Source organism: Pongo pygmaeus, chromosome 15, assembly GCF_028885625.2.
Source record: "Pongo pygmaeus isolate AG05252 chromosome 15, NHGRI_mPonPyg2-v2.0_pri, whole genome shotgun sequence".
Lineage (NCBI taxonomy): Eukaryota > Metazoa > Chordata > Mammalia > Primates > Hominidae > Pongo > Pongo pygmaeus.
Window position 1 is genome coordinate 17334311 of NC_072388.2, and position 12581 is coordinate 17346891.

Genomic DNA, 12581 nt, shown 5'->3' on the forward strand with positions numbered 1-12581 from the left:
CCAAAACTGGATGAATCACATTACTTGACTTTAAACTACACCATAGAGCTATGGTAACTAAAACAGCATGATACTGGCATAAAAAACAGACCCACATGTCAATGGAACAGAATAGAGAACCAAGAAGCAAATCTGTACATCAACAGTGAACTCATTTTCTACAAAAGTGCCAAGAACATACATTGAGGAAAGAACAGTCTCTTCAATAAATGGTGCTGGGAAAACTGGATATCCATATGCAGAAGAATGAAACAAGACCCCTATCTCTTGGCATATACAAAAATCAAATTAAAATAGATTAAAGGCTTAAATCTAAGACCTCAAAAAATTCAACTAATAAAAGAAAACATTGGGGGAAACTCTCTTAGATATTGGTCTGGGCAAAGATTTATTGAGCAATACTCCATGAACACAGGCCACCAAAGCAAAAACGGAAAAGTGGGACCACATCCAGTTAAAAAGCGTCTGCACATCCAAGGAAAAACAATCAACAATGTGAATATTCAATCCACAGAATGGGAGAAAATATTTGCAAACTACCCATCTGACAAGGGATTAATAACCAGGAAACAACTCTATAGGAAAGAAACCTAATAATTTAATTTAAAAATGGGCAAAGGATCTGAATAGAGATTTCTCAAAAGACAATACAAATAGCAAACAGATATATAAAAAGGTGCTCAACACCACTGATCATCAGAGAAATGTACCTCAAAGCTACAATGAGATATCATCTCACCCCATTTAAAATGGCTTTTATCCAAAGACAGGCAAAAATAAATGCTGGTGAGGAAGAGGAGAAAAGGGAACTTTCATACTCTGTCAGTGGGAATGTGAATTAGTACAACCACTATGGAAAACAATTTGGAAATTCCCCCAAAAATTAAATATAGAGCTACTTTATGATCTTGCAACCTCATTGCTAGATGTAGACCCAAAAGAAAAAATAACAGTATATCAAAGAGTTATCTGCATTCTCATGTTTGTTTTAGCTTTGTTCACAATAGCCTAGATCTGGAAACAACCTAAGTTTCCATCAATAGATGAATGAATAAAGAAAATGTGGTACTTACATATACAATAGAGTACTATTCAGCCATAAAAAGAATGAGATCATTTGCAACAACATGGATGGAAATGGGGATTATTGTGTTAGGTGAAATAAGCCAGGCACAGATAGACAAACTTCCCATATTCTCACTTATTTGTCAGAACTAAAAATTAAAACAATTGAATCATACAGATAAAAAGTACAATGATGGTTACCAAAAACTGAGAAGGATGGTGAAGGTGTGGGATGGGGAAAAATGGGGATAGTTATGGGTACAAAAAATATAAAGAATAAATAATATCTAGTATTTGATAGCACAAAAGGGTGATTATAGTCAATAATGATTTAATTGTCATTTAAAAATAACCAAAAGAATATAATTGAATTGTTTGTAACACAAAGGATAAATGCTTGAGGGGATGAATACCCCATTTACCACGATGTGATTATTATGTATTATATGCCTGTACCCAAATATCTCACACTCTATAAATATATACACATACTATGTACCCAAAGAAATAAAAAATAACAGAACAAAACAAAAAACACTGTTTAGCAAGCCCAGCTAAGGGTCATCTGACTCTAGCAAATGTGATTTTATTTAACTTACTATATACAAATTATGGAATCTCAGACATTGTATAATTACATATAGCTAGATGTTATAGAAAACTGCTAAATTGTATCTTTTTAGTGTGGTAGAAAAGATAACCCCAAAGATTAAGGTCATATTGCTCCTTTTTACAGCTGTATGAAAGAATATTAATATTTTTGTCATGTTGATATTTTTTAACTTTTAAGTTCAGAGGTACACGTGAAGTTTTGTTACATGGGTAAATCTGTGTCATGAGACATTAACTGGATTACGTCTAATTTAACAATTTTATTTTAGTGTTCATTTTTTGCTCTAATTATGTAAAATTACACTTTTCGTATTCTTTTTTGAATATGGGCTTTTTTGAATACGGGTTTTGAATATGGGCTTTGTTATCCTGCTATCCCTCATTAATTAGTTAAATACAGTTTTTGATGTGTTCAATATGTATTTGAGAATTATGTTTCATGATATTTAAAAATTAGACTTTGACAGTCAGTCTATAAAAAATTAAATTACTAATGACAACAGCTGTGTTTTCTGGATACGATCCATGAATAAATGCCAGTAGGTAAGCTGCTTGAGGTTTTAAGAGATCAAGTGTTGTGTCAAGACTCTATATTACTTTAAAGGATAAATACCAAGCTATCCCTGGAATTATCCCAGAGATAAATACCTTAGGTTGGTATTTATCCTTCAGCTTCTGCTACTTCAAGGAGCATGGTTGAGATAAAAACCAGTGAGAATCTTCTTCAGATACAGACTGAGGCATGGAAAATGGATGGCATATACAAACAAATCAATGACAAATTACAAATCAATCAATCCAAAGTAAGTAAAATAAGTGGGTTCTGTTATGCAACAGGTCTAATTGCTTCACAGCCTGCAGATCCCAAGGTCAACTTCCTAGCAATAACTAAATTTAATACAACTCAAACAGCAGCAGCCTAGGGAATCCCAGGGCTCATTAAGCTAAGCAGTGTTGTAAGAACCATAAAAACCTCTGAAACAGCTAGAGTCCTAGTTATAGCAGATATTTCCAGTTCGTACAGCCAGCCTTCAGCTAGGGCTTGGCTTATAAGGAAGCAGTTAAGACATGTGCTGGGCAGCTGCGATGGTCATCTGAGGATTGCCCATTTTGCTGGCCTGAGGCTGAAGAGAGGGTTGGTAGGATGAATGGCAGGATAAAATCTTCCTTCCTTGAAACCACATAGCTTCTGACAAGCAAAGATGTAGGTTTCTCAGATATGTTTATTCAAATCTCCCCTCCCCTTCCTGCTCCTCTGTTTGACTCTGATGCTATTTTTATGTTTACTGTTGTCCTCACTCTTTTTCTCTATATACTCTGGTGTTGATCATTTTTAAATTTAAGAGATCATTTGAGTTTTGTTGTTTTAAATTTACTCTTAGAAACATTCACAGAACAGTGAAATTCCTATAGCATCAAGGAATTCTAGGGCTAGTGGCATCTTAGAAGATAGTTGCAGTATTTGGATAAGATAGGACTAAATTCACATAACTGAAGGCATGGGTTTCATGGCAATGTTGTCTTAAGACTACCTAATTCTGCTATAGTCCCTTCTAGATTCTGTTTTCCATTTCTTTAATTATTAAAGTTTCTTTTTACTAAAATCCTCTTTATGTTCCACAGGTGCCATATAGAATGCAATGTTCCAAACAAGGCCAAAGAAGTTTAGAGCAGAAAGATTGTTTCTTTCTCAATAGAGAATACCACTCTAGGTACCATCTTCAACTAATGGTGTGTCCACTTCTTGGTTTTCAGGAGAAATTTAAAAATGCATCAAATGTGTTTAAAAGGAATTCATATGCAATTGAAACTCCAGCTAGCCAATCATTTTCTATTGTTGAGATAGTCAAATTTCCTCCTCTAATAATGCATTTAGCTCCACACAGACCAAAATAAATACAAGACAAACATAACAGCAAAATATGGTATACTGTTATGCTTAAAACACACACATGCACAAGTACCAGGAGAAAAATTTTACTCCTTTTATTCATATTTTCCTCATAAACATCTCTGGTTCCCTGTTTAGAAAGAAGAGAGACCAGCTGCTCAGCTGTACACAAGTAGCCTTTGATTATTTAAGGTGCTTTAGTTTGTCCTCTTCTCTCCAAGCAGGACCCTTCCATAAAGACTTTCATTTTGCATTAAGCATTCTCAATTTTTTTGGCTCATTTTGTGTACTTAAAATATTTTTATTGACTTTTTCACATTCTTAGGTTATTTTTAGGATATGAAACATGAAATGCTTGATAGGGTCTGATCTTACTGCTAATGGGATAATGGAGCTGATATTTTTGAATGTGGCTTTCCAAGCTCTGCAGGGCTTTGGCAAGGGAAATTATGTTGTGACTGGGGTTAGTTTTGGGATGTAGACATCCTTCATGTTGATGGGTGTATTGTTCTTTTCATTCTTCACAGAACAGTCACAGGCTTAATTTCTTACTGTGATCAGACTTCAGAAACACAGAAGCTGGGAGATGACTCTGCCAAATGTGGAAATGTTATTAAACCTAAAAGGGAGCTTTCTATATTGTTTAGTATTATGTTTCATATTGTCTGAAGATTGCAAATTTATTGTCATTAAAAAAAATCCAAGAATAACCAGAATCCAGCCCTTACCTTGATTAAAACTCAAATAACTAACATACAGGGCTGCCTATTTTTATCTTATGTAATTGTGAAGATTTTTATATCATTATTAATCAAAATCTTATCAGAGTAATCACCTAGGAACTGTCCAGAATATTTATAGTACTGAAATTTCCTAATATTAAATCTTACTTTAAGCAAGTAAGCCATAAACTCAGGCTTATAAATTGTAGTAATTTGGGTTATAACATATTTTACATATTCTTCTCTTATTTAATCTATCCTTCTGATTTATTTAATTTTAATATTGTCTGTTTTAATATAATCTTTTCTTTCTCAGCATATGTTGGGTGGAAAAAACAAGTGTACCATACACCCTTGGTATACTATGCCTTCACATTAGGAAATAATCACATTGTTTCTCAGCCATATTCTGAGACTAAATTATAACAGTGTGTAGGGTTATGTGTTCTCATTGTTTTCTGGTTTCTAGAAACCTTTTTTAATTAAAAAAAAAAACTTTGGTTTCTCTTTCTCAGATTTTTCCAGTTTCCCCAAGATTATTTTAAAAATTAGATCCATAATTTTAATGACACTTGACCCCTGTTAATTATACATTTTAGATAACTGGAAAGAACTTCAAAATGATGTTTTCTTATGGAAATTTACAATCTTTGGTGCATCCAAAAAAGATTAGAGAATTTTCAATTTAGCAGAGCTGAAGTAAGGCTGTACATATAACAGCAAATCGTTCCCTAACTTGTATTTCTTGCTTTGTTTTATTTTCCAATTGATTTTAGAAAGTGAGGTGATTCCTTCTATCAGTTATGAAATTATAGATTTAGATGCAGCTGTGCACTTGGCTATATAGGCAGATGAAGAGGATGGTCACAAACATGGTATGACAGAGGCATCCAAAGGTGGCTTGAGCCCCAAATCTCTCTCTCACTGGCTTATTTTGGAATAACATCCTAGAGAAAGTTTTCTTGTCATTAGAGGTTTTCATTTTTAGAATTTAAGTACTTTCCTGCATTGTCTGTGTAAATACCTGATATCTAGTATGAAGGATTTTATTGGATAACATTCTCTGAATGACTTGATAGAACCAAGTGCAACATGGATTACAAAGCTTGGGACACAAAATAAAATCTTGTCTTATTTCATATTTTGTCTATAGCTGGTTCTAGATAAAAAAAATTCTAGACAGAGAGGCATCTACTAATTTTTAACTACTTCAATGGAAGAAATGTATCAACGTTCTCTGATTTTCTGTTTGTAATCCAAGGTACTGTCACCAAACGTTGGGGATGAATGTGAGTGTAGAGCAGGGGAAAATAGATCTAACAATATCTTAGCAAATCTTTTATTTTCTTAAGTATCTATGGTTGTTGAAAAGTCCAGAAGCAACACAACTCTGGTTTCTCTTATTACTCTGTCCTGTAAAAGGGTGATGGTGGGCTTTTGTGCATGCCTCCATGATATGGGTCATGGCTCTTGGTGTCTTCTCTTGGGGATTAGTGTCTTTTAATCATTGACCTACTCATCCAGAGTCTGATGCTTCCCTAAATCTTAAAGATTGAGACTAATTCTTCTCACCTCATTTTTACAAACTTCCCAATTTCTGTGACCTGGGATAGTAAAGACAAAAAATATGAGCTCTTTTTCAATCCTTCCTAAATGATTTATTTCCTAATATATTTATTCATAGTAACTACTAACCTTTGTACAACATAGCAATTTGTTGTTTACAAAACATTCTTCCTTTGATTTGATAAATTATTGAGCTTCTGCTATGCAGTAAGTATTGTGTTGTGGATAAGAGGAGTAAGATATTTCCTCATCTTGAGAGACCTAGTTTTTTTTTTATGGTGCACATAGGCATTACATTTGATTCTCAAAACAATCTTGGGAGATACCATTAACTCTGCATTAAATTGAATAACCAAAGAATAAAATTCAGAGAGGTTTATTTCCTTGCCTGAGAGTACTCCATTGATAATGGTGGAGCTAGGCATTCGATCTAGATACTCCATTCCAGAACTTTTGTCCTTAGAGGACATTATTCTGTCTATTAAAAGAAATGGAAAGATTAGCACTTATCACCTCATGTCCAGGTCATTGTGTTTCTTTCTAGTTTATTGTGAATGCAATTTAAAAGTACTACAGGAATAAAGAGTTGGAAGAAATGAACAAAATTCCTCGTTCTATCAATATGAGTGTACTGCCTATACTACCTCATAGAACTTGCTAAAATAATTTTTATGTAATTTATATATTATATACTATATATATATATATATAGTGTAAATATATATATCTACCTTAAATCTCCCTTGTTCTGATTTAATTCTTCTTTCTCTAGGTCACTTGATATTCTTGGCTTGATGAAAAAAGAACAAGATTCTAACGTGACAGAATTTGTTCTTCTGGGCCTATCATCTTCTTGGGAGCTGCAGCTATTTCTCTTCTTACTATTTTTGTTTTTTTACATTGCTATCATCCTGGGAAACCTCTTGATAGTGGTAACAGTGCAAGCCCATGCTCACCTGCTCCAACCTCCTATGTATTATTTTTTAGGTCATCTCTCTTTCATTGACCTAAGCCTGAGCTGTGTTACTGTGCCAAAGATGTTAGGGGATTTCCTACAGCAGGGCAAGAGCATCTCTTTTTCAGGATGCCTGGCCCAGATCTACTTCCTCCACTTTCTAGGAGCCAGTGAGATGTTTCTGCTGACAGTCATGGCCTATGACAGGTATGTTGCCATCTGTAACCCTTTGTGTTACCTTACAGTCATGAACCCCCAGCTATGCCTTTGGTTGGTTCTTGCCTGCTGGTGTGGGGGTTTTATCCACTCTATCATGCAGGTCATACTAGTCATCCAGCTGCCTTTCTGTGGCCCCAATGAAGTGGACAACTTCTACTGTGATGTCCCACAGGTCATCAAGCTGGCCTGCATGGACACCTATGTGGTAGAGGTGCTGATGATAGCCAACAGTGGTCTGCTGTCTCTTGTCTGCTTCTTGGTCTTACTATTCTCTTATGCTATCATCCTGATCACCCTGAGAACACACTTCTTCCAGGGCCAGAACAAGGCCCTCTCTACCTGTGCTTTTCATCTGACAGTGGTCAGCCTGATCTTCGTGCCATGCGTATTCATCTATCTGAGGCCTTTCTGCAGCTTCTCTGTGGATAAGATATTCTCCTTGTTTTACACGGTGATTACACCTATGTTGAACCCCCTCATCTACACACTCAGAAATACTGATATGAAGACAGCTATGAAGAAGCTGACGATAAAACCATGTGGCATTCCATTGCCTTGTTAAAGAATGAGCAGAAGAGGTGATTTGAAAAACATACTCTTTCTTGCAAGACTCTCAACTCATCTTGTACATGTGTAAAAACCATTTTGATGTCTTTGGTATAAAAGAGAAGATAGCATAAAGATTATAATGGATCACTCTTGATTACAATTTAAAAGCATAGGTGGCACTCTAGAAAGCCACCTATGCCTTTTGACCATAATCGAGAGGACTCAAGAACTCAGTAGAATTTACTGGCCACAAATGATAACAAGAATTAATTGAAAGATCAACTTTTCTATCTTTATGCCTCTAAGTACTCTTAATTTATTCAATTTTTTCCACTTTTTAATCTATTCAAATGAAAGAAGATATATCTCTTTGTGTTCCGTTCCTCCAGCATTTAATGATTCCTAGTGTTAGGAAGTTCCTTCTGATGTCTCATCAGATCCTCTTCTGAGGTAGTGTGAATTTCTTTGTTCTGTTATAACAAAGCCTTAGAACAGTAACAACTACCTATGTAGTAGTATTTACCTCAGAACTGTGTTCCACAGTGCCCAAGTTTTAGAAATGTAGTCAGGCATCACTCTAACGAACATATGCTCTTAACAAAGTTTATGTGTGAGACAAAGGAAGTCCAGGAGTGCTGGGGTGATGGAAGCTGTTAGTATTCTGTTGTAGAGGCTTCCCAAGAAGAGGTACCCAGTTTCACACTGAGTTTTTCTTTGAGTGGAGTTACAGTGGGGGTGAATAGATAAGCTGGCTCTTCAACTGACCATAATGTTTAAGAGTTTTAACCTCTAAAGGAACGGAGGAAGAAATGAACTGTGGTTGAAAGCACTCATTTTTGAGATACTCACAGTTATTACCTCTGAGTCTCAAACATGCTTTGAGGAATAAATTTACCTAACTTCATTTTTGAGAATGAACTCAGAGTTAAATGACTTACCCATGACCACTTAGAAAAAATGCAATCAATCAAGAAAGCTATTTATAATCCCAGCACTTTGGGAGGCCAGGGTGGGCAGATCATCTGAAGTCAGGAGTTTGAGACCAGCTTGACCAACATGGAGAAACCCCATCTCTACTGAAAATACAAAATTAGCTGGGCGTGGTGGTGCATGTCTGTAATCCCAGCTACTCAGGAAGGCTGAGGCAGGAGAATCACTTGAACCCAGGAGGCAAAGGTTGCAGCGAGCTGAGATCACACCACTGCACTCCAGCCTGGGCAACAAGAGCAAAACTCGGTCTCAAAGAAAAAAAAAGAAAGCTAGTAATTATATAATTAAGTTAATATTTTATTTCTCCCCAGAAAGAGTATTTATGCCAATTATACAGATTGCTTCTTTCTTTCTTTCTTTCTTTCCTTCTTTCTTTCTTTCTTTCTTTCTCTCTCTTTCTTCCTATCTAATTTCTCTTTCTTTCTCTCTTTCTTTCTTAGGGTATTTATCTCAATTATACAGATTGCTTCTTTCTTTCTCTCTCTCTTTCTTTCTTCTTTCTTTTTATCTTTTTCTTTCTCTCTCTTTCTTTCTCTCTCTCTTTCTTAGAGTATTTATCTCAATTATACAGATTGCTTCTTTCTCTCTCTCTCTCTCTTCTTTCTTTCTATCTTTCTCCTTCTTTCTCTCTTCTTTATTTTTCTCTTTCTCTCTCTTTCTCTCTTTCTTTCTTTCTTCTTTCTTTCTTACTTTCTTTCTTCTTTTTTTTTTGAGACAGAGTCTCACTCTTGTCTCCCAGGCTGGAGTGAAGTGGCATGATCTTGGCTCACTGAAACCTCCGCCTCCCAGGTTCAAGTGATCCTCTTGCCTCAGCCTCCCAAGTAGCTGGGATTACAGGTGCTGGCCACCATGCCTGGCTAATTTTTGTATTTTTAGTAAAGACGGGGTTTTTCCATGTTGGCCAGGCTGGTCTTGAACTCCTGACCTCAGGTGATCTGCCTGCCTCAGCCTCTCAAACTGCTGGGATTACAGGCATGAGCCATGACACCTGGCCAGATTATTTAATTTCTATGATACCTGTATAGGAGCTTCAGAGCTGGAAGATCCCTAAAAAGGTTAACTTAAGCATTTATATTTAAGATTATCGATCTATGACATAGGATCCTTGCAATATTTTATGGCTATGAAAATGTCTTTATTCTATTTACTATATAATGAGATAATGACAAACTTTTACAATGTTTTTTATATTTTGTCACTTTATCTCCTAATGAATTGCCACAGAGAGGCTTTTATGATTACTTAGCTGAAAAATATACCTTTGAATAAAATGTCTGAAACTCCATCTAATACTAGGATATACTGGAAAATTGCAATAACCCTGGTCATGTAAGAGCTTTCTTGATATAGGGACAAAAGATGTATTTTTATTTTTGTGTTGGAAGTTAATGACTTTATATTTAAGAAGCCATATGTATGTATGTGTATATGTATATATTGCTACAGAAGGACTCCTCACAGACTAGGAACTAGGCTGCCATTTGGGAGATTTCTAAATAGCATGGGTGAGGGTGAGAATGGCATACCTGGAACATCATGTTCTTCTCTTTAGCTTCAGTCTACTCAACATTTTCAGAGTTTTTTGCATACGATGAATACCCTGAAGAGCAGTATGATATCCCGAAGATAATATTTTGAATATCCTGAAGTGCAGGAAACTGCCCAAGATTACTGTGTGAGTTACAGAAAGATTTGAGTGGTGCTAGGGGTTAGCAGGCATGTTTCAAGGACATAGAGCTCCAGGCTTTCTCTTAGTATAATCTGGCTGTAACATCCCCTTTTTCTGATGTTCTCTTTCATAGCAAAATGTATAGTCTTGGCAAATCATTTTAAATGTCCAGTTGATAGCTGGAATTGGTAGCATTATTTTAAGACAAGCAATAGCTTTTTGTATTCCCTTTTGCATTTTCAAGTCTCTCTTTGTTTCCAGGAAAAAAGCCTACTTGATCGTGGTGAATTAACTTATTGATGTGCCGCTGAATTTGGTTTGCTAGTATTGTGTTGAGGATTTTTGCATCTATGTTCATCAGGATATTGGCCTGATGTTTTCTTTCTTTGTTTTGCCTCTGCCAGATTTTGGTATTAGGCTGATGCTAGCTTCATAGAATGAGTTAGGGAGGAGCCCTTCCTTTTCGAGTTTTTTGGGAATAGTTTCAGTAGGATTGGTACCATTTCTTCTTTACATATCTGGTACAATTCAACTGTGAATCCCTCTGGTCCTGGGCTTTTTTTGGTTAGTAGAGTTTTCTTATTTAATTACTGATTCAATTTCAGAGCTTGATATTGACTTATTAAGGGTTACAATCTCTTTCTAATTCAATTTTAGGAGATTGTGTTGTTCCAGGAATTTATCAGTTTCTTCCAGATTTTCTAATTTGTGTGCATAGAGTTGTTCATAGTATTCTCTGAGGATCTTTTGTATTTCTGTGGGATCAGTTTTAATGTCATTTTTGTCCTTTTTGACTGTACTCATTTGGATCTTCTTTTTTATTATTATTTTTTAATCTAACTAGCAGTCTAACAATCTTATTTTTTCAAAGGACTAACTCTTGGTTTCATTGACCTTTTGTATAGATTTTTGCACCTCAATTTCATTCAGTTGTTCTCTAATTTTTGTTATTTCTTTTCTTCTGCTAGCTCTGGAGTTGGTTTGTCCTTTGTTTTCTAATTCCTTGAGGTGCAAAGTGCAGGAAGATGAAGCTAGACCCTTGCTTTTCAGCATATAAGAAAATTAACAGGATAGATTGAAGATTTAAATATAAGACCACAAACTATGAAAATCCTAGACCAAAATCTAGGAGTTACTTTTCTTGACATTGGCCTTGGGAAAAAATTAGCTAAGTCCCCCAAAGAAATTGCAACAAAACCAAAAATTGACAAGTGGGACCTAGGTAAACGAAAGTGCCTCTGTACAGAAAAAGAAACTATCAAGAAGGGAAACAGACAACTTACCGAATGGGAGAAAATATTTGCAAACTATGCATCTGACAAAGGTCTAATATCCCAAATGTAAATAGACTTAAATAATACAACACACAAAAAACAAACAGCCCTATTAATAATGGGAAAAGGACATGAATAGATCCTTTTCAATAAAAAGACATACAAGCAGCCAACAAACATATGAAAAAATGCTTATCATCACTAATCATCAGAGAAATTCATACCGAAACCACAATAAGATACCATCTCATGCCAATCAGAGTGGCTACTATGAAAAAGTCCAAAAACAACAGATACTGGAGAGCCTGTAGAAAAAAGGGAGTGCTTGCACAGAGTTGCTCGGAATGTATATTAGTTCAGCCCCTGTGGGCAGAATTTTGGAGACTTCTCAAATCACTTAGAACAAAGCTACTATTTGATCCAGCAATCCTCTTTCTCTCTCTCTCTCTCTCACTGTATATATATATTTAATATATTTTATATGTATATAAAATATATAAATAAAATATATATTATATAATATATATAATATATTAATAGATATATATATAAAATATATTTTATATATATAATAGATTATTCCAAATAGATTATGCCAAAAAGACCAAAAAGGCACATACACTTGTATGTTCTTCTCAGCACTATTCAGCAAAGACAGAACCATACTATCAGAATCATACTATCAGAATCATACTATCAGAATCATACTATCAGACACTATGCAACCAAAAAAAAAAAATAATGAAATCATGTCTTTTGCAGCAACATGAATGAAGCTTCAGGCAATAATCCTAAGAAAATTAATGCAAGAACAGAAATCCAAATACTACATGTTCTCACTTACCAGTGAGAGCTAAACATTAAGCACACATGGACATGTACATGGGAAAAATAGACACTGGGGACTACAAGAGGTGTGAGGAAGGGTGGGGGGGATGGGTTGGGAAACTACCTGTTGGGTACTATACTTACTACCTTGGTGAAATAAACCCACGTAGCAAACCTGCACATGCACCCTCTGTATCTAAAATAAAAGTCGAAATTAAAAAAAGAATGAAAGGGAGCAAAT

At 35.3% G+C, this 12581-nt stretch overlaps 2 protein-coding genes across 10 annotated transcripts in view; both read left to right on the forward strand.

Annotated features, from left to right (window-relative positions):
- The window catches only part of LOC129012642 (olfactory receptor 4N4C-like), an 88847-nt gene that overhangs the window by 31914 nt on the left and 44352 nt on the right, over window positions 1-12581 (forward strand). For 3 of the 9 annotated variants that reach the window (XM_063651345.1, XM_063651350.1, XM_063651343.1), the window contains one exon: window positions 6844-7018. The exons of the other annotated variants lie outside the window; for them this stretch is intronic. The gene's annotated coding sequence lies outside the window, so the exon portion shown is untranslated. The remainder of the gene's footprint in view (window positions 1-6843; window positions 7019-12581) is intronic. 9 annotated transcript variants of the gene reach the window in all.
- Window positions 2781-7592, forward strand: LOC129012648 (olfactory receptor 4Q3-like). The gene is made up of 2 exons (XM_054448559.1): window positions 2781-2881; window positions 6629-7592. Coding segments are annotated over exons 1-2 (966 nt in total). The 5' UTR covers window positions 2781-2879.